The following is a 22,855-nucleotide window of genomic DNA, read 5'->3' as shown; positions in this document are numbered from 1 at the left end:
TCTATTCTCTAACAAAATCTAACTTCAAGTTACAGTTGCTTGCTGCTTTCAATAAAGAAGAGAGAACAACAGAATAGTCTTGCTCACCAATACAATTACAATTAAGTGTTTACATTATGGATTCGGGATAAGGAAACTCAAGTGATATAAATGATATCAAGGAAAGAGTTTTTATTTTCTTTCAAAGAAGAACTCCTTCAACATTAACCTTCACCTTTTTCAGACCCATGGGTGGTTAAACACCTTACTACAAAAACCATGATCAATAACTTACTGAAAACAAGCTTCCCATTTCTACATGCATGCAAATCACTTGGTCTCCATCTTACTGATGTTTTCTGGCATTCCAAAACTACAAGTTTAGAGTGGTTTCCATGTCCACCTTGCTTTTGGTGGCCTTACTAGTCACCAAAAAGTAAAGCATTCTGCATCTGTTTCTACCTACAAAATGGGAACCATAAGTATTACTGACTCCCTCCTTACCTGTCAAAGATTTAAGAAGATCACCTAGACGCTGTTCAAGAGCTTTGAGCTGCTTAGCAGTAGCACTAGATGAATAGCAGCTTCAATTTTTATCTTCTCTTGAGGTGATCCTTCTAATGCTGTCCAGAGAACACAGGACAAACAAATAAGACTTCAAGCCAACAAACGGACTGCAGTGTGGGAGCTCACAACTGGGAATCCTATAATACTATCTGTTGTCAAATAGGCTTAGAAAATAAAGTTGATGAGCCTCCATCTAATAGTGAGAATTCATCTGTGGTTGAGAAATACTCAGGAGATAATTCTCAGTTTTTGAAATCTTATAATGAAAAAGCATTTATTAAAAGTAAATCATATTAATAAAAATTTTAAGTATATATTCTTCATAATCCAGCCATTCCATTTTTTGCTATCTATAACAGATAATGCAAGGGCGTGTAAATGGATAGTAAATGCAACATCATTTGTAACAGAAAACTGGACACAAATGTGTGTCATTCATCAAAATGTCCAAAAATAAAAGACTAGATAAATAAACCACAATATATCCATACTACGGAATACTATGCAGTTGCTAAAAAGAATGAAGTGGTACTACTGATAAGAAAAAGCTTTCTAAACATACTATGCAAAACAATAGACACAATATAACACTAGAAAAAATAAACAACAATTAAAGCTACATATTACTATGGATACATATTTATGTATGCAGAGAATAAAAAATATCTAAAGCATATACAAATGCATAATCCTCTACCAAAGCACTCTAGGGACTGAGTAGTAACAAAGGGGTAATTGTCAGGTTTATGTATAAGGTTATAAGGTGATTAATTTTGTGTCAACTTGGCTTGACTATGGTGCTCAGCTGTCTGGTCTAACATCTGCCTAGATGTCGCTGTAGAGGTATTTTTTTGGGTGTAATTAACAGTTATAAGTAGATTTGGAATAAAGCAGATTACTCTCCATAATGTGGGTAAGCTTCATCCAAACAAATGCAGGCCTAAGAGCAAAGACTGAAGTTTCCCAAAGGAAAAGCAATCAATCCTGCCTCAAGGCTACAACATAGAAACCCTGTCTGAGATTCCAGCCTACAGATTTTAGACTCAAGACCACATCAACTCTTCCCTGAATTTCCAACCTGGTAGACTGCTCTAAAGATTTCAGACTGGCCAGTGCCTATATTCATATAAGCCACTTCCTTTAAATAAATCAATTTCTCCCACACCCCTCCCCCTTTCTCTCTCTATATCCATATCTTTAGATATACATATATCTACATGTGGATATATAGAGATACAGAAAGAGAGAGATCTCCTATTGAGTTCTTCATCAGAGAACCGTAATACCACCTGTTTTTGTTTTTCCAGTAAGAATGTATTCATTTCTATTGTATGTAATAAAACATAATTTTTAAAACCTAATTGTTAAAAGAAATAAATCTTGGCCCTCACCTATGTGATGATTTATTCTTCTTTTTTTTAAGATTTTATTTTTAAGTAATCTCTACACCCAACGTGGGACTCGAACTCACAAGCCCAAGATCAAGAGTTGCATGCTCCACTGACCTAGCCAGCCAGTCACCTCTGTGATGACTTAATCTTAATTTTATTTAAAACTTTATAAAATGTTTCTTCATATCTCTAATTAAACATTTTTAAATATATTTTGAATAGTCTTATATAACCTCTTGCTGACAGATGAAATGGGAATTATGGAAAGAATTTATAATTCATTAATGAGGGAACCTCCATGGAAATTTAATTTAATGACAGTGTTATAGAAATGAAAACATAATTTTTTTTTTAGAAATGTAAGCTTATTTAATTTTAGTCATATATAAGCAATACTGAGAAACAGATACTGAGTGAGTAAATAGTTCAGAAGTCTAAAAGTAGGAAGAGAAAAAAAGATCCAGGGGAACGAATTCAAAAGTGTATCCCTCTTTGTGGTCTTAGGAATAAAAGCATTAGAAATGTAATGGAACCATGTGAAGACACTGTTCCCTGTATTTAACAAAGCAGCCAACAGCAAGGATCTTTCTCAACAAAATTCAAAAGAGCTAAACTTTCTCTCCTGGCTTCTGTAAGAATATCTTCCAACTCTGTAAACAACCATTATAATTCACTATCTGGATTTAGGAGGAGGGAATAAAAGCACTGGAATAAAGCACTTACTGCACAATTCAGTAAGCTACTACTTCCTGCATTTTCACCACATTATCTTGGCAACATTAAATACTGAACAATCTTTAAAGCTGAAAAATCAAGATTTACACATACTGTTTTAACTTCCCGAAAGAGCCATCCTGTTTGGGCACGCGTGAAAGAAATTGATTTGGTTGATAAAGTTGCAGAGTAAATATCACTACTCATTAAAATGTCAACCTCTTCTTCTGTTTCCATCTCTGATTCCTGCAGTGGGGGTAAAAGTTAAATATAAGAATCTAGGCTTTCAAAGGTTATTAGTACTACATATGAAAATATCAACAATTAAAATGTTAAAGATTTCAAAAATCAAAAAGGACAGATTCTAAAAAATGTGAGGTGCTACTTATTCTAAAAACCAATTACAGAAGTTTTAGCTCCATATCTCTAAATGAGTTAGAATTATGACTAATTATAAATCTATAAATATGGGGCACATGAAATACAGTACTCTTCTGTTACAGATAGGCCATGGAAACAACACTGGATTACCGATTACAGAAATATAGAGTATGTAGAGCAATTTTAAAAGATTAAGAATAAAGTTGAGAGGTCTGAGACAAAATTCCCACATCAAGGTTTTCTTTAAATATAGATCATTCTTACTTTAATTCTTTTTCCTTCAAAGACCCACCACCATCATTTGAGCCTTTCTTTCCCAATAAGTGGAAGGAAGGGAAGGAGAAAGGGAGGGAAGGAGAGGAGAGAAGGAAAAAAAGAGATCTTCCTCTCTATACTCCTTATAGAAAGATAGGGAATCCAAAAATATCAACCCATGGTTTCGAAACTTAATAATTCGTCTTGTTTCAGGTTTATCCTCTCCATATTCCCTAGTGCTGGTATATAATAATTGATTAATAATTTTTTAAATGAGAAAAAAAAAGGTTTGTGCTTGCTTCAGGGACAGAGACTAAAGGATCAGGCATAGAAGGGTAAATGAGTAGGTATAAAATGAGGTTCTCTTCCATAATAGGCCAAGAACAGAATCTCTGATACTTAGGCCTACAGGGTCCCAAGGGGGGAAAAAGGAGAAAAAAGGCAGAAACTAGAGAGGTGACTGGGGAATAAAAATTGTCCGTAGGGTTTTAGGATGACTAGACGCTCTATTTCCCATACCTCCTGATTTCTAGCTTCCCAAGAGGCCCATTTTCTATTCTTCACCACCAAACTTCACCCAGATATAGTCCATTTCTGAATCTATGAGTCTATAGAAAAAAACCTTGGGACTGGGACAGTGCCATTTCCTTCACCCTCAAAAGTGAAAAATGAAAAATCTTGACATTAATGCTGAAGCTGTAAGAGGTGAAAATGTAGTCCTGCTAACCAAACTAGTTCTGAACACAGTTCTCCAAAGAAAAACTTTGGCTGGCATAGGTATAGAACTGTTAGGCATTATATGTTTCAAATATACTATAAATCAATTAGGATTTCATGTATTAGCTTGGGAATAATCCTATATACAACACTGTTGATGAAGAAATTTGCCTTAAGTTTCAAAAATCCTCTTTTCAAATAAACTTTTGGAACAGAACTCTTCCATAAATCATAGACTGACCATCCCCCAACCACAACATTGAAGAAGATCAATTGTTAATTACATTTGTCCAACAAACATTTATTGAACAGTTATTATTTATGTATGTATATTAGGAAAAACAAAAACTATTCCCTGCTTTGAGGATTAATGTTCAAAATCTAGCTTTTCTATATTTTTTTAGTCATAAAATAAACACACACATACCCTAAATACCAATCCTTTGGTGACCTCATTGATACCTAAACATTAACTAATACTTATACCAGTAGCCTTAATCTCTGGCTTCTATTGCAATACCATGCTTCTAGCTCTCTTATTGCCTAGTTAGCTATCCTGTTGTCTTTAATACACAAGAGGTTAAATTTATTTAATAAATTATCCGAGAGTCCAGAATAAAGGCTGGTAAACTATGGCCAGTAGGCCAAATCCAGTGTACCACCTGTGTTTATAAATTAAATTTATAATATTTAATAAATTATCCGAGAGTCTAGAATAAAGGCTGGTAAACTATGGCCAGTAGGCCAAATCCAGTGTACCACCTGTGTTTATAAATTAAATTTTATTGGAGTACAGCCACACTCATTCATTTAAATACTATCTATACCTATGTTTAGGTTACTAAAAGCAGAGTTGAGTAGTTGTGACAGAGACCATCTGGCCCAAAAATATATCTAAATATCTAAAATATTTACTATTTCTCCCTTTAGAGAAAGAGTTTGCCAAACTCTAGCCTGGAATGTACTGATGCACTCTATTAGGTACCAGAGAACACAATTAAAGGTACCACGGGGACCAGAGGAAGAAAGCCATATAAATGAATATAGCATTAGAAGCTCTATGGTACCAGAGTTAGTGGGAGCATAAACAAAATAATGGTCACCTGGCAAAGGAGGAAGTAACACTAACTAGGTGCCCCAGAAGTACGGAAGTGAAAGAAGAGCATTCCAGGAAGTGGAAACAATGTGAACAAAGGAATGAAGCACTAAATAGCACGGCATATCTGAAAAACTGCAAAGAGCTCAGTGTGAGGGTATCTAAGATAGTAAGGTAAAAACAGGCTGGAAAAGTGAGCAAAAGCCAGGTCACAGAAGGTTCCATGTCATGTTAAGGAATTTGGATTTCATTCTTTAGGAAACAGGATCTTCTGAAGTATCTTTAAAGAAGGCAGGTTTCATGAATTTTCAATGTTCAGTCTATCTCTGATATGTGAGATAATTTAGAACCCAACAAGAAGGGGACCAGGATGATCATTTATGAGACTTCTGCAACGTTCCAGTTGAGAGATAATATCTGAATTGTGGCAGTAATGGTACGATTAAAAAGAGATAATTATAAGACATTAGGGAGACAGAAAGTACCACACCCGTTCTCTAACTAGGAAACACGGAATACAAGAAAATATTTCAAAAATAACTCACAGTTTTCTGGATGAATAGAGAATGTTGTCATTCATCAAAGGAAAGACAATGGAAGAGAGGGCAGATTTGGAGTTTGGAGGGGAAAAAAAAGAATTAAGTTTTAGATGAGCTGAATTTTGAGGTGCCTAGGAGACAATGATATCCATTAGGAACTTAAGTAGACAAAGAAGACATACGAATGGCTAACAGACACATGAAAAAATGTTCATCATCATTAGCCATCAGGGAAATTCAAATCAAAACCACATTGAGATACCACCTCACACCAGTTAGAATGGCAAATACTGACAAGGCAAGAAACAACAAATGTTGGAGAGGGTGTGGAGAAAGGGGAACCCTCTTACACTGCTGGTGGGAATGCAAGTTGGTACAGCCACTTCGGAAAACAATATGGAGGTTCCTCAAAAAGTTAAAAATAGAGCTACCCTATGACCCGCAACTGCACTACTGACTATTTACCCCAAAGATACAGATGTAGTGAGAAGAAGGGACACATGCACCCCAATGTTCATAGCAGCAATGTCCACAATAGCCACACTGTGGAAGGAGCCGGGATGCCCTTCAACAAATGAATGGATAAAGAAGATGTAGTCCATATATACAACGGAATATTACTCAGCCATCAGAAAGGATGAATACCCACCATTTGCATTAACATGGATAGAACTGGAGGGTATTATGCTAAATGAAATAAGTCAATCGGAGAAAGACAATTATCATATGGTTTCACTTTTATGTGGAACATAAGGAATAGCATGGAGGACATTAGGAGAAGGAAGGGAAAAAATGAATGGGGGAAATCTGAGAGGGAGACAAACCATGAGAGACTATGGACTCTGGGAAACAAACTGAAGGTTTCAGAGGGGAGGGGGGTTGGGAGGAGATAGGTTAGCCCAGTGATGGATATTAAGGAGGGCACATATTGCAGGCAGCACTGGGTGTTATATGTAAACAATGAATCATGGAACACTGCATTAAAAACTAATGATGTACTGTACGGTGACCAGCATAACATAATAATAAATAAATAAATACTATGATGAGGATAAAAAAAAGGAACTGAAGCAGATAGGTCTCCATTCAGAGATCTATCTAGGATAGAAATATATACTTATTAATCATCAACCTATAGTAGGTTGTTCGAGAGTAGGAATGGAAGAGATTATTCTGACAGTTTGTAAAAATGAGAACTACATTGAGGATACATCAATGTTCAAGATATGGCAGAGAAAAAGGAACAGGCAAAGAAGAATAAGAAGAGAAGGGAAAAGAACAATTGAGCAAAATCAAATCCTAAGGAAATGATAATTTTAAGAACTGAGTTACCAATAACAGACCAAGAAGTCTGATAAAGACAGGGTTGAAGCAAATACACTGATTTTAGCAAATGACTCAAAACTAACATCATCTAAAACCCCAAACCTATACATTTCTAGATCTTCCATTCCAATTCTATCATTGGCACCACCATCATTCTACTTTTCAAGGTAGAAACACTACACTTACCCTTAAATCTTTCTAATTCTTAATTCACTACACTCAAACTATCAGCAAATCACAATCTTTCATTCTTAGAAAGTCATAGTTTCTTTAGGTATTCATTGCACCATCCCAGTCAAGAGCCTTATCACTTCTCAACTGTAGAACTGTAAAAAATAAAAACTCCTTCCATAAGTTCCCTGCCTCTAATCTTTCCCTTTTCCCAATCCATCTTACATACTAGTTGTGTGATCTTGGAGATGTCACTTTACATTTATAAGCCTCAGTTTACTAATCTATAAAATGGAGATAGCAAAACTATTTGCTCTGACAGATTATTTTGAAGATTTAATGAGAAAAGCTGTAAAGCACTTAAATTACTTGTGGATCAAATCAATACCTTATTTAAGAATCTATGATTCTCTGTTGCCAACTACAGCAGATCCCGTTATCTCATCTGGCTTTTAAAGCCTTCCATAAACCACATTCCCATGCTCAGTAACAGAAACCTTCACCACAGTCAGATCTCTTTTCTGTTTCTCAAACAAACCGTTCTCACTCCCACTTTCCTGACTTTATTCATCCTGTTTCCTCCACAAGGAATACCTTCTTTTTCTTCTCCTCTTCCAATCTAAATCTTCATTGCTCACTGCCAGTTAGGAAACTATTTAATAATACACATACAACGTAATTAAGGTCTCATCAATAGGCATCTCGATAAGAAGTTCTAAACTAAGAGATATTAAGGATGGAGCCACAGGATGTGGTGAATGACGATGTAGGGAAATGAAGTGTTTGAAAAATAAAGCCAAAAGAAAAGCGGGGTGTGTGGGTGGCTCAGTCAGTTAAGCATCTGACTCTTGATCTCAGCTCAGGTCTCGATCTCTGGGATGTGAGTTCAAGCCCTGTGTTGGGCACCAAGAAAGGAAAGGAAAGGAAAGGAGAAGAGAGGAGAGGAGAGGAGAGGAGAGGAGAGGAGAGGAGAGGAGAGGAGAGGAGAGGAGAGGGGAGGGGAGGGGAGGGGAGGGGAGGGGAGGGGAGGGGAGGGGAGGGGGGAGGGGAGGGGAGGGGAGGGGAGGGGAGAGGAGAGGAGAGGAGAGGAGAGGAGAGGAGAGGAGAGGAGAGGAGAGGAGAGGAGAGGAGAGGAGAGAAAAGAAAAGCAACAGTGGCAAAATAAAATGCTGATTTAAAAACATTTCTAAGGCTATCAATGATATATAGATACAGGAAACATTTTCTTTGGTTCATAGCAGGGAAAGGGACATTCAGGGAACAAAGGATAAAGATAATATGCATATGATTTTTCAATGGTGGTTGCAGAGGCAATACCAACAGGGAGATATGATGTGACAAAACGAAGATACTTTTGTATACCAAGAGGGAAAAGATAGAGAAAAGGAGCCAAAGAGTTAAGGACAGTAAAATAGTATTAAAAAAAGTACAGACAGACAGCCAAAAGAGATGTTGCTATTAAGGAGACAGAGATGGTCAGCAACATTAAAAGAAGCTAAGGTAGCAAGATAAAAAATGGTAAAAGGGCCAGCACAGGTTCAACAAATCAGAGCTACAAATGAGAACTAAACGAAGGTGGAGTTCATTTAATTAGGAGATCGTCAGTGAATTATGAGGAAATGGTCTCAATGGAATGGTCAGGATGAAGACCAGAATATTAAAAAAAAACAAAACAAAAACAAAAACAAACAAAAAACTTAAAGCTAGTAGTAAAGAAATGAAAGCACTGGGAATGAACTATCTCACCTATATTTTATGCCTTTTAAAGCAATTACACTGAGGCTTGGTTGCATACATAGACATTTTTAAAGAACCATTTAGAAAAATACCAATAAGACAACATGCTCACCTCATGGTGTATTCGCTGATAAACTTTTTGTTCATTGTCTAATACTACAAAAGATTCAGAGGGTGCCGCATCCCCATTGAAAATGAAGCTTAAATCCCCTCGTTGGCACTTCATGTCAGTAAAGTCTATGAGAGTAGTGTCAAGCCTGTGAAAGATGGGAAGATGAGAAATCCTGACAAATAAAATTTTTATAAAACACCACAATAATTAAACAAGTGTTGCTTCTAAACTCAAACCAAGATGCTAACACCATATTTCAAAGTCAAACTTACAGTAAAAGCTATTTTATTTAAAAACACTGAAAGAATATTTAAATGTATATTCCATTTTCCTATATTTCATTTCCTGAATATATACTTTATTAATCCAACAAGAAAAAGATTGTTTCCACATTGTTCAAATATTTCCCTAACTATAGCTCATTCCCTACCTTTGCTCTTGCTGCAGATACTCCATAAATTTACTTCAACTGTGACGGGCATTAAAGGAAAGCAGAGCTGTCTTAACATTCTTTGATCCCAATAAGACCATGTTGCTAGCTCAGCCGAGTACGCAAGGAGGGTACAGCAATGGATGGACCACATTCTTAGATTAAGGACTATGTGTCCAGTCTTGTTCTTTTGGTCTACATCTATGTCTTAGGCCTAGCCACTTGATACCAAACCTTGCTTTGTACTTCAACTAGATAAATCATTTAACTTATTCCAAATTCTTATCCTTTCTGTTTGACTTCCCTGGTGCAGATTACCAGTCTCTTTCCCATCATCTCCATAGCCTAAAAACCTTATGGATCATTCATGTGCCAAAGATTCATGGACTCACACACTTAATGTGTTTATCGTACTCTTTGGTAACCAAGACATGGCATGGCCTAGCCCAGCGAATTGGTCTCTAATAAATTCCACAAACCACTGCTTGCTGAAATTAGGGAATATACTAGAATGGAAAAGTTCACAAGCACCCCAAAATGCTTCAATCTTTCACTAAGCTTTGTAGGAGATCACATCAGGATCTCTCTTATTGGCTGCTCAAAACACAGTACTTAATCTAAAAAATGGGTTGACACCGCTGTTAAGAGCAGCTGATCACACCCTAGCTACTGAGTTTCTAAGAATTCATAACTACATGAATTATTCAATTCTCATCCCAGACGAGGCAAAGGGAATGAGCATTCTTGGTATCCCTACACAGAAAAATCTGAGAACTAGAATTATATCTTTTATGCTGCATCAAAAGAGTAGCTGGGGTTACATATAATTTATCAACAAAACCAGTACCTTTTAAAAGTGAAGGTGATACTATTAATAATTTTGCCAGGACAGTAGGAGGAATCAAGAGCAAACAGGGAAGTATGGTTACTTTATGTACAAGCGCCTCCTCTCTGAGCCATATAAAATGTATACACCCCCACAGAATGATATCAAGAAGCCCTAAAAAAGCAAGTCACCAACTCCTGTAGGGGTGAATGCTGACTGCTGCTTTATAGCTGAATTCTAGCTCCTGGTCCACTTCCAGAGGCCTGCTACTGTACTACTAGTGCCTGTACTACTCAGTATACCCTGTTACTACCCGTATATGTGGCATAAGAAAAAATAATTCCAGCAAAAGAGGCTCATCCCCTACCTCTGTAAGATGTAGGCTACTGAGATCAAAAAGGAACAGATCATTTTATATAAGTGGTCTATTTGGACTTCAAGCTTCAACTACCAGGGAAGTCCACACCCCCCATAAAGAGGGAATGAAACAGAACAATCTCCTGCCTCCATTTCCTTCTTGCCTATCCTGGATGAAAGTGGTAATGGGTTGGAAGGGATGGAGATAAGAGGAAGGGGTGGAGATAAGGATAGTGAGGGAGAGATGCAGAAAGAGAGACAGAAAGACAAAGACAGACTGACATGACATTTGAACCCCTAGATCTAGCTATACCTAAAAACACTCAATAGTCAATTTTTATTTCATTTGTGTTTTTGTAATTTGCAAATGAAAGGAGACTGCCCAGTACATTTTCTGGAATATGCCTGACATATTAGACGGCCTACTGTATTACACATGCCTCAAAATGATCTAATTTATCATGATGGTATTTTAATGTATTAACCAGTCCTTGCTTTAAGCCTCTGAGTTTAAATATTTTTAATTTTTTGCCATGTAGTTAGCCATGAAAAACAAAAAAAAAAATTTTATATAACCACAAAAATCTGAATAGAAAATGTTCAAAAAAAAAAGAAAAAACAGAAAACGTTCTTTTTGAGATAAAAGCTTGAAAAATGCCAAGTAACAATGAAAAAGAATATAGACCCTTCCCATGAGACAGGAAAAGCCTGAAATGAAGTAGCTTGCACTGATTATTTCAGTAAGTGGTTATAGATTACTTCATAATTATTAACAGTGAAAATATTTACTAATATTCTCAACAACAAAGTTACTCATACTTTCCTATTTCCACTAAAGTATTCATTTCTCTTTCACACCAGAAACATATTTTAAATGATCACATGCCTGTCATGAAATACAAATAAACTTAAAAGATTTCTTTGAACATATTTTAAAATTCAGTTTCATTTGAAGTGATTTAAAAAAAAAAAAACTGTCTCACAATGTTTACATTTGAAAGTTATTTAATGTTAATGGATTTTTTTCATTAGATTCTTCTTATCTATGCAAAAAAAAACCCTTTGCCATCTATTCTAAAACCCAGCCTCTCCACTAATCTGGTAAACTTTGGTAACAAGAGTTTTAGAACCTATCACATTTCTCCTTTATCTTCAGCTCCTTGTAAGCTCCAGGTCTGAGTGTCTTGCTGAATTATAGTAGCTTTCTCTTACTCTATATTCTCTGACACAATTATTTTCCCTCAGGCTCTTATTCTTATGTCTCTATTTTAACCATTTTGTGGTTTTTATTATCTATACTTATTATGTAATACGCATCATATCTTTTACTTTTAAAAGTCATTTATAAATGTGAAATAATTTTTTTAAAGAAGCTCCTTTTTTCCTAACCCTAAGACTCAAACAGAACTAAAACTACCCTTTTTTAAAGTAGCATATGAAAAATAATATTCTCCCAAATTACGTACTACCTTTGGCAAGCACCTTTACATTGTTAAATTGATGAATAATTTTTGATGAAACCATAATATAATGTTAATAGGCTGCTGAAATAAATCTACATCATTATCAAATTCTTTCCTAGTTTTTCTTCTATATTTTTCTGTATTTTGCAACGTTTCTATAATGACCATGGAATTTAATGTACATAAGCACTTCCATAATTAGAAACACCTGAAGAGGTTATTTTTTTATTTTTTATTTATTTATTTTTTTAATATTTTATTTATTTATTTAACAGAGAGAGACAGCCAGTGAGAGAGGGAACACAAGCAGGGGAAGTGGGAGAGGAAGAAGCAGGCTCCAGCAGAACAGGGAGCCTGATGCAGGGCTCGATCCCAGGACCCTGGGATCACGCCCTGAGCCAAAGGCAGATGCTCAACAACTAAGCCACCCAGGCGCCCCTGAAGAGGTTATTTTTTTAAAAACAAAAACCAGAAACTTCTACCTTAATCAAATTCTACTGCTTGAGAACAATTACCCTAGAACTTACTTTCAACTAAAGATTATCTCTTCACTATAATTCAACATAACTCATAATAAATCTCAGAGTTAACTTTCTAAAATTTCTGCTTTGTGACATGGTGAGAATGAACAGGAAGTCAGAGGTCCTGACCCAGCCATTAATTCACAATACGCTCTTATAAAAATCACTTCACCTCTCTAAATTTTCTCATCTATAAAATTAAGAGTTTTTATGAGATAATCTCAAGATACTTCCAGTTCTAGACCCTTACACGTCCAAATTAATATTCTGGAGATAATGATATAGATTTACAAAATTACTGATATATATACATATATATATATATAATTTATAAACACACTAATATATATATAAAAGTTGGCATATTCACCAGTATTATATATATCTTACATATGTATAACTTATAAATACACCTATATTAATATAAAGTTTAAGATATAAAGAATGATAGAAGTAAAATTTTGAAATGAGTAAAATAAATACCCATCAAATCCAAAAATCAATCTTAATTTTAAAGAGAAAAAGAAGAATATTAAAATTCGCCTTAAAGTGTTCACTAGAAGGAACAGATGATTAGATAGATGCATGGTTGGACAGAGAAAGGAGGGGTATGAAAGGGATGGAGAGAAAAGGACAAGAGCTGGGTCTTCCTTGTGTGTGTCCCTATTCCTTAAAAAGTCAGGATCAGAGAGATAACCACCTTAAATCTTCTCATTTTAAGATCTTTGTGATCTTCACTCTGTTTGCCTTCTAGTCTGCAGTTGAATAAGAATTAATAGATTTAGTCAAGATTTTATCTTCGGTTCCTTCTCTATAGGATGTCTCAAATAAGATAAAATATTGTGAAGTATTATAAAATACTACATCAAAATGTAACCTATTAATACAGAAAGAAAAGCTTCCTCTAAATCTCAATTTCCTGTTACTCAGAAAAAAATCAAATCACCTTACCTGATATTGATACCTTGTTTGTATATTTTACATGCATCAGAAGGCAGAATTCGGGAAAGTAAAGGCACTGTATTTTTAAAAAGAAAAGATAAAAAATAACTACCTAGAGTTCTGAGACATTATAAATTTCTTAGTTAAAAAAAGAGTAACTTAAACATTTTATAATTTTAATAATTCCCTTTAAAATAGTATTTTTCCACTTAAAAAATATATATAAAGCAATTCTGAGCAACTTCAAATATCTACTATTTAACTGTAATTGCTATATAGTTCATCACTCTGCCCACTCACGCACCCACAAACACATACATGAATATCAGAGTCAATACAGTGCCACTCTTGGGTACATATTGTAGGACGTTATTATAAATGAGAAAACAGTGCCCTATGACAACTAACCCATTCTGAATGGGTAACCCGATGAAGTTGGATCCTTTCTGATCCTTTAAATATAACCTCATAAAATAGTAGGAAAGTAATGAGTATTAAAGAAAAAACAGGCATTTTTGGAGTTAAATAGTCTAATTTGAGTTTGAATTCCAAATATGTGACCTTGGTTACTTAAGCTTACTATACCTCAGTTTCAAAATCTGTAAAATGGAACCATACTATTTACCTACAGATTTCTACATCCAGTGTTGTTCACATTCAGATCACAAGCATATTCTGATATTTTTTATTATTTATTATCTGTTACATTTTGGGAAATACAAGTTATTCTATGGATGAATAAATATGCATACAGGCTATAATAAGCTACCACACACAAAAGAAGAAGAAGAAAAAATGTGAAGCCCAAAATACTTGAAATCAAGATAACATCACATATACATATGTATATAAGAATACATGTGTGTTATACACAAACAATGAATTGTGGAACACTACATCAAAAACATAATAAAAAATTTTAAAAAAAGAATGTGGTGTGTGTATAAGATATACTACATGCCTATTTTATAAAACTCAGTGTTTTAAAAATGAGTGATAAATCAACCTCAGTTAGAAAGAAACAAAAACTTTAGAGAAAATCAAGGCTAGTTTTTTAGTTAACTTTTTAAGAAGCATCAGTATTTTCTAATTAACATAAAAGGTATATTACTATATCAATGTCTTTTTTAAATTCTTAGAGGTCACATAATCCAAAATGATTTTCAGCATTAAAAACAGTTTTCTAGACATTTTATTGTACAAAAATAAGAAAAGTTACTGCCCAAAGGGAATGTCAACTAAGAGTTACCCTAGTCAAAGAATATAAGAAGTCATTTTCTTTTTTTTCCCATTAGTTTCAGAGGGTGAATTTAGTCATTTATTAGTTGAATATATACAGTGCTCATTACATCAAGTGCCCTCCTTAATGCCCATCACCCAATTATCCCTTCCCTATACCCAACTCCCCTCCAGCAACCCTCAATTTGTTTCCTAGAGGTCAGTGTCTCTTATGATTTGCCTCCCTCTCAATTTTCATCTTATTTTTCCTTCCCTTCCCCTATGTTCATCTGTTTTGTTTCTTAAATTCCACATATGAGTGAAATCATATGGTATTTGTCTTTCTCTAACAGACTTGTTTCGCTTAGCATAATATCCTCCAGTTCCATCCATGTTGTTGCAAATGCCAAGGTTTCATTCCTTTTGATGGCTCAGTAGTCATTATCTGATAAAAATTTTTTCCTTATATGAAACAACAGAAGTTGAGAAGCACAATTACAGCATTTATTTTATATAAATGATCAAAACTCTTCTTTAATGCTCTTTAATCAAGATCCAGTTTTCCTGTCCTTAAGCATCTAGTCAAGCATGAAAAAGATAATTAAAAGATAGCACTCTAATTTGTTAACTTAATTTACTGCATCTTTTGAAGTAGTATGGTAACCTACAATAACAAAATTTAGAATTATGTATCAATACTTATTTATCAAAAATCAGAAATGCAGGAACAGAGGAATACAGAGAGAAAATAAGAAATTTAGGGATTGAGAAGCAAAAGCTAATAAAAAGGAAAAAAGGAAGATCATGGACAAAAAAAAAGAGATTCCTGCTAGATTTTAATACAGTCCAAAAATGGAGCAATTTCCATTTTCCCAATTCTGTGATTTTTTCCTCCCTCATATAAACTGAATAATCAAGTTCTCTATATCTTATCTCAGCATAATCTGAGAGTTTAACACAGCACTCCAAAGGTAGCATAATTCACTGAACTGAAAAAAGAAGAGTCTCTACATTTTAATTTTGGTTTTGCTGTCATTTACACCTTGATCTTAAGAACAGTGTGTAAACCTACTGTTTTCCATCTAAAATACACAAATAATAGTCTCATATACAGAATGGATATTCTGTAGATTATGAGATAAAGAAACTTTAAAAACTATTAGTTTTTCTGTTTAAATGTGCTATATACACAAAGCTAAATCTGAAGTCACGATTATTATAATAGTATAAATTATTTAATGCTTTTACAGTAAGTATATAAAGGGCTTCCTTCAAAACATAGTTTCATTTATCCACACCAAAACGAAAGTTTGCAATATCTGGGGCAGTTATTATCCGCCATTTAAAAATGAAGACACTGAGGCTCAGGAAAGACATGTAATTTGCCACATCAGATAGGAGCCAGTACTTCTAATTCCAATTTAAAGCTTTTCTATATCTAAAAACCCAAGCTGGAATAGTTTGGTTTACTTGCTATTAACCAAGTCTGAGGCTATTTTCAGCCACACACTAAATATAACACTATGAGAAAGACTGAATTATCCTTTTCATGCTCCACTACCTCTAATTAAACCTAATCCTGGATCTCAGTATTTCCTAACTTCCCCTTATTTCTGGATTGCCCTTTTATGTTTTAATATCAGGGTTTTTCTTAATAAAAATCAAAGTGTCACGTTTATTTAGCATTTTATGTTTGCAAAGGGAATTTATAAGTTGTTCCTTTTTCATTCTTTTTTTTTTTTAAGTAGCTCCATGCCCAACATGGAGCTTGAACTCACAACCCTGAGATCAAGAGTTGTATGTTCTACCAACTGAGCCAGCCAGGTGCCCCAATATTAGGGAAAGAAAGAAACATGCCTAAACTCTAGAAAAAAGCTTACTAATCAAATCTAACAATAGGGATTATCCTGCATTTTTTAAGTCCAAAGTGTCTAAATTAAATCTAGCCAAAGAGCTAAGTTTTTAGAATTACACATGACATCTAACCATCAGGTGCTAGTAGTCTTGACATGAAATCAGTAAAATCCTTAATCAACAATGAAACAGATGTGCTGACTTTTTTGCATCAAAGTCAAGTTCCCAAAGAAGCAATACTTTCAACAAATACCGCAGTAGTTATGTCATGAATTTGATTATGCAACATCTATAACGTTTATAACTATAGATATATGTACAATTTCAGCAGTGATTACTTCCATTTCTGTCTCTTCATATAATTGAAATGTTACTTTTAAAATATTCTAAAACATTTGCTCAGGAAGATAAATGGACTATTTCAGAATTTAAACCACTAACAATTTATTGAGAATCAGTTAAAGAGCCAATATACTCAAGGGACTACCTTGAATATAAGATTACCAAGCAGTCCTGGGGTTTTTACAGATGGAAAAAAAAAAATGGGTAAAAAAAAATAGTATTCAGGCTTTACACCAATCTGACTTGGAGTTCTTTTATTTTACAAAGCTACTACAAACCTCTTTTTCTCTCAGTGTTCTAAAACAGCGGGACTCTGAATGATATATAAAGCATAAAGGCAAGGTAGGCCTACAGAGTAACAAAATCATGTGTGATTTTGATGGAACCAAAATTGACCTAACAAGCTAGAGTTGTAACAATGTTGGAAAGAACGGATTACATTAGAAATCAAAACTTTACATTTAGAGATTAAACACACTACAAAAATCTTAATCATTCATGCTATACATTATTATGTACTTGTTAAAGTACTTCCTCATGAAAAAATATGGAAAGATGCCTATGATACATTATGTAAAAATGGCAAATTGCATAATGATATAATGGTATGATCCCATTAAAAAATAATTCTGAAGATATATACACATATATGTATTTGTGTATATACATGCACACATACACTTGTATAATCTTTGAAAAGCGTTTGAAAGCATTCACATGAACAGTAACAGTGATTTTTATAGTTGTCAATATCTGATTAGTTTGATGATTATTTTGGGGATAAATATCACTGAGCATTCAAATATCTTTATATCACAGAAACTAATTCAAATGCTTTAAAAACACATGTAAGCTCATTATATCCAAACCTATATACAGATTACATTGTTTTTAAATCTTAAAAAAAAAAAACCCAAATTTAGTTGTTTTAGTAGTTGCTTCATTAGTAAAGGTCACTAGGATCAAAGGCCTATTTAGACATGAAGGTTTTCTCCCTAAATGGACTGAGGTTTAAAATAGGGAGGAGGGAAACTTACCTAGCCAAGATAAATCATTAAATTATTACAAAATATCTAGGGATTAAGGTTTTATAAATAATTGAAACAGTGTGCAACCAAACACTATGCTAAGAAAGCAGCTGGAAAGTATACAATAAAAGTGGCAAAAATGATTGAAAGATGACAAAATATACAAAATCAAATAACGTTAACTGAATTCTTCTCATCCAGGGATCTAAGTACTATATTTCAAACCTCCTTAAATTCAGTAATCTAATAATCTTATAATTATTCTCTTCCCTTTGAGAATTCCTTATATTTATTACAATATTCAAACCTTCATTTTGTTAAAAAAAATAATTTTCAATCTTAAAAATAAAACTTTTGGAAGTTACTAATTAGGTTGGGATAATTAAGTATTACTACAGGGCTTTATTAACATTACATTCAATGTGATAAAAAATATTTAATTTTCCTTAGGGTAAGTATCAAATTTGTTAACATTTCTATATAATAACTTTTTCTAACTTGCATTTCTGCATGTGTACATATTTTACAGTAAAACATAGCACACTCTTACCCCAGCTTTGAAAATCCCAGTGAAGTTCCAGATAAAAGTCACCTAGCTAAGAAACAAAATACAAATAATTACTAAATGCACCTTAGTTTAACAGCTCTTATATCTATTGAATATTTTGCTTTTTTTAAAAAAAAATCTATTATCGCTAACGGTCTATAGACAGGAATAGAAAGTAGTTTCAATTTTTGGAACTGGAGGAAAAAAATATGGTTAAATTACTTAAAATGTTACAATAGCACACATTATTATATTTATCTACAAAGGAAAATATGCACCAACTACAGATTTTACAAGAATATCTTAACTACATTGAAACATATCTGAAACTGACAGGCATTTAAATTGGTATCAATAAATAGTCCATTTCTCAGCCATAACCAAAATAACAATAACTGTAAAACTAGCTAATAACTTTAGATGTGTTATAAAATATGACTTCCAAAATGACTATTTGTGCAGCCTCATAATGAACTAAGAAAATGACACTCTGAAATAGAAACTTTTTCTACAAACTGTTAACACAAGTTTACGAGATGAAAGTTTGTATTTCACAAATTAGAAGCTAGACAGCAAAGCCTATAACTGTTAAGGAAACTACTGTGATCAAATATTCTAAACAAATTTATCTCTAGAGATAAAAAACCAAAAAAAGCATACTTCAGAGGAGACACAGTTAACATGATGGGTCTATCTCCCACAGTTCTTTCAGATATCAAAAATACAGTGGACAAAAATAAAAGAGAACAAAGCTCTCTTCCTTTCTGTGCCAGCACACCCAGCTCTTACCATCATGATGTAGGATAGACAAAAAGAGTTTTGCTATATAGAGAAAATGCTGTTCCTGGAGCAGATAGTGGCTTCAGCTCTTAGGGAATCTTCTAAACCAAAGTACAAAGGAAAATTACTGCCATTAATTATGATCTACCTCCTTTTTTCTTAGAGTTCTTATCTAATTAGTTGAAAACAGTAATTCTTTATCTACTTTCCTAGTTCAAAGTAAACAGTGCTTCCATAGGATGAAATTTATCCATTATAATCAGGGTATTTTGTTTTATCATCATTGCTTAATTCAAACAGGATTTTTACCATTTCTTGACTCTTAATAATCAAGCGATTAAGACTGCATTTAAAAAATGCTTAAAAGTATACTTTAATTACTCTTTAGGTGCAAGATCAGTAAAGAGATATAGCCTACCTCTTTTAGGGCTTTTAATAATCGAGGTCGTTTTTCTTCAACACTTTCCCTGGATTGCTGCTTAAGCTTCCTTAAAAGAGCCGTAACTAAAGTTTAAATTAAAAAATTGTTTTTAATTTAAAATGAATTTCACCATGCTAAATTGTCAATTATAGCTCAATTAAAAAAAATTTATACAAAAAACTTTTTCGTCATGTTAGAAAACACCACTAGTTTATTATACAAAGACATATATACAGACATTATAAATAAGTCAATAAGTTTAATAAAACTGTTATGAACCCCAAGGAAAATTGAGAAGAGATACCTCAACATGAACTTATATTCACACTAGTTTTCCTAGTTTTTAATTATCAGTGAGTATTTAGATTACCCAGTCTCAGTCAGATGATGCAACTGAAATAAGGGAAAATATTAGACTTAAATGAAATAAGCCTAACAAAAGATAAGAAGATAGAAAATATGCACTGGGGGAAAAATATGTACATCACTACATGCTGACTTCCTCCTAGTCCTGACATATTTTTCATATATATATATATATATTCATATACATTAAAATACTATTATTTTTACTATTTTACAATATGCATTCTTACAACCTACTTAAAGCCTTATGTGGAATACAGAAGCAAAAGATAAAAAGAAAACAAAAAGGAAAGAAGAAAAGAAGATGGCAGTGAAAGCTTAGACCAGATTTGTTTTGTGTACAATGCTCAAATTAGGAAAAGCCCAGAAAATAATCTGAAAAACAGTGGAATCTATTCTTACTTTGAACCACAGTTTTAACCATCACCCCACTGTATTTTAAAAAGTCAAAAATCAAAGAGCAAATTTAAATCACTCATGGTCTTTTGGAACAACAGAAGAGGCTGAGATGAGACCTAGAAGTCAAGGTGTGGGACCTCATCTCATCATACTGTCCTACAACTAGCTTTGTGACCTAGGTCAGTAGTTTCCAAATACAAGTCTATATTTCAGTGCCCAACTGTTCAAGTTCCCAGTGATATGCAGTAAAATGAAAAAATTGGGAACCAGGCTGGAGTAGTTGGTTTTTTTAAATTTATGAATTATATACTTTTTTCAATTTAAGGACTATTCTTTCTGGTATTTTTGGTTTCAAAATGTCTTTTTTTTTAATGAAATGGTGATCGTAGAAGAAAGTAATTATCCTTTTTTAAAGTTTTTACATGCTAAAATGAAACGTTAGCTACTCCACATCAATCCTCAAATACAATTTTTTTCTGGTCTGTGAAATCCAAATAGTCTGAGAACCAATGACCTGGATAATCATTAAAGTTCCTTCCAGATTCAAATTTATATGAATCTGGCTAACTTCATGTTTGTTATAATTTAACTTTAATATCAAAGCTACATTACCCAAATGTAGTAGGATTCTTTTTATAGTTCTTCTCCACTATAAGCTCAAGTATTTTAATAAATCTTTCTTGCCTTCAAACTCAAATAAACCTCTGTGAATGTAAGGAATGGAAAGAAGTCAATTCATAAACAGAAAAGATATCTTAATGTAAAGCAGAAGTCCTATATTTTTCACCAGGTAAATATACTGAAACTGACTGAACACATGCAGTAAATTAACAATTACATTAAAATGGCCAAACATTATTAAAAAGATAGTGACAAAGAAATTTACATTACATTAAAAAACAACATCAACTCAAACTTTCTTATGGAAACAGAACCAAACATTCAGAATGCAATTATACAAAATTAGCAATATGTTTTTGTGGGATCAGGATTTGTACTCCCATATTGTAAGAATCACATTAATGACTGATAATAAGGATAAAATTACCTTTAGAGGACTTGGATGGTATCAGAATTCATACAAAGACTCAAATGAAGAACTCCAATAAACCACAACTTATTTAACTTTCTCTTTCCTTCTTTTCCCATACAAAGCACTTTTAAAGTATTCAGTTGGTTGTGCCTAAAGCCTTTGGAACTATGCCCTCCTGCTCCAAGAATCATTCAGATCTGTATCGTCTGCCCTCCACTTCCTTTTATGCTCCAGAAATTATTTCACACTTCTTATTTAGATAGTTCTATGGACATACCATAGATAACTCAAACTCAACAAATCTAACATCAAAGTAATTAAATTCCAGACTGATATCTCTCTGATACTGACCTGGGCTGATCACTGTTCACCACGTAACCACCATAAGGAAGAAAAGCAACATAATCTTGAAATTTTATTAACTCTAAAGTGAAATAGTTCTTTAAGTTTTTTTAGTAATCTCTACACACAACTTGGGGCTCAAACTCACGACCCTGAGATCAAGAGCTACATGCACTTCCGACTAAGCCAACCAGGCGCCCCCTCCCAAGTGAAATAATTCTAGATAGTCTCCAAAAAATATCATATCATCTAGCTGTTCTGTAGCACAAAAACATCAGCAAAAATCAGACCAAAAAAGAAACAGGTCACAGCTTTTGCTAGTAATTTATAATATCAGATTATATTTTGTTAACAAGATAATATTTCAGTAATAATTATATTAGATTAGCTCTGATTTTTCAAATAATGTAATCTTCTATGCCTAGAAATTTTTAATGTAACACAAGCTAAGTAATTAAAAACTTAAATCATAGTATTTAAAACAATTTCAAAGTACAGACCCATTTAATACTATTGTAAATACATCCATATATTTCTTTTTTTTTTAAGATTTTATTTATTTATTTGACAGAAAGAGAGACAGCCAGCAAGAGAGGGAACACAAGCAGGGGGAGTGGGAGAGGAAGAAGAAGCTCCCAGCGGAGCAGGGAGCCCGATGCGGGGCTTGATCCCAGGACTCTGGGATCACACCCTGAGCCGAAGCCAGACACTTAATGACTGAGTCACCCAGGCGCCCCACATCCATATATTTCTAAATATGCAGCTTAAGAGTTGTTAAATTTACTATTCTTTAAGTTAGCAGTTAAATATTTCCATTTCATGTGATGGGAAATAATTTTTGAAAGCACTGAATAATTATGTATATACAATGATTGGCAATGGAATACTATTCAGAACGTGTATCTAAGACATCACTCTACAGAAGAAAATCACTTTAAAAGCAGATCTCAACTACTATGGGCCTCAATCTTTTACATTAAAATCCGGTAACTGATTTTCCA

The 22,855-nt window shown here is 33.6% G+C and overlaps 1 protein-coding gene across 4 annotated transcripts in view; it reads right to left on the bottom strand.

Annotated features, from left to right (window-relative positions):
- Positions 1–22,855, bottom strand: part of ANKRD13C (ankyrin repeat domain 13C) — an 84,419-nt gene that overhangs the window by 26,424 nt on the left and 35,140 nt on the right. For all 4 annotated transcript variants that reach the window (XM_026497819.4, XM_057310565.1, XM_026497822.4 and 1 more), the window contains 5 exons: positions 19,712–19,797; positions 18,517–18,562; positions 13,534–13,600; positions 8,986–9,130; positions 2,766–2,897 (listed from right to left, as the gene is read on the bottom strand). In XM_026497819.4, coding sequence (XP_026353604.1) covers positions 2,766–2,897; positions 8,986–9,130; positions 13,534–13,600; positions 18,517–18,562; positions 19,712–19,797 — 476 coding nt within the window. The remainder of the gene's footprint in view (positions 1–2,765; positions 2,898–8,985; positions 9,131–13,533; positions 13,601–18,516; positions 18,563–19,711; positions 19,798–22,855) is intronic.

This window comes from Ursus arctos, unplaced genomic scaffold, assembly GCF_023065955.2.
Source record: "Ursus arctos isolate Adak ecotype North America unplaced genomic scaffold, UrsArc2.0 scaffold_12, whole genome shotgun sequence".
Taxonomy (NCBI): Eukaryota; Metazoa; Chordata; class Mammalia; order Carnivora; family Ursidae; genus Ursus; species Ursus arctos.
Note: the sequence above shows the minus strand (reverse complement) of the source record. Positions and strands in the feature narration are given on the sequence as shown.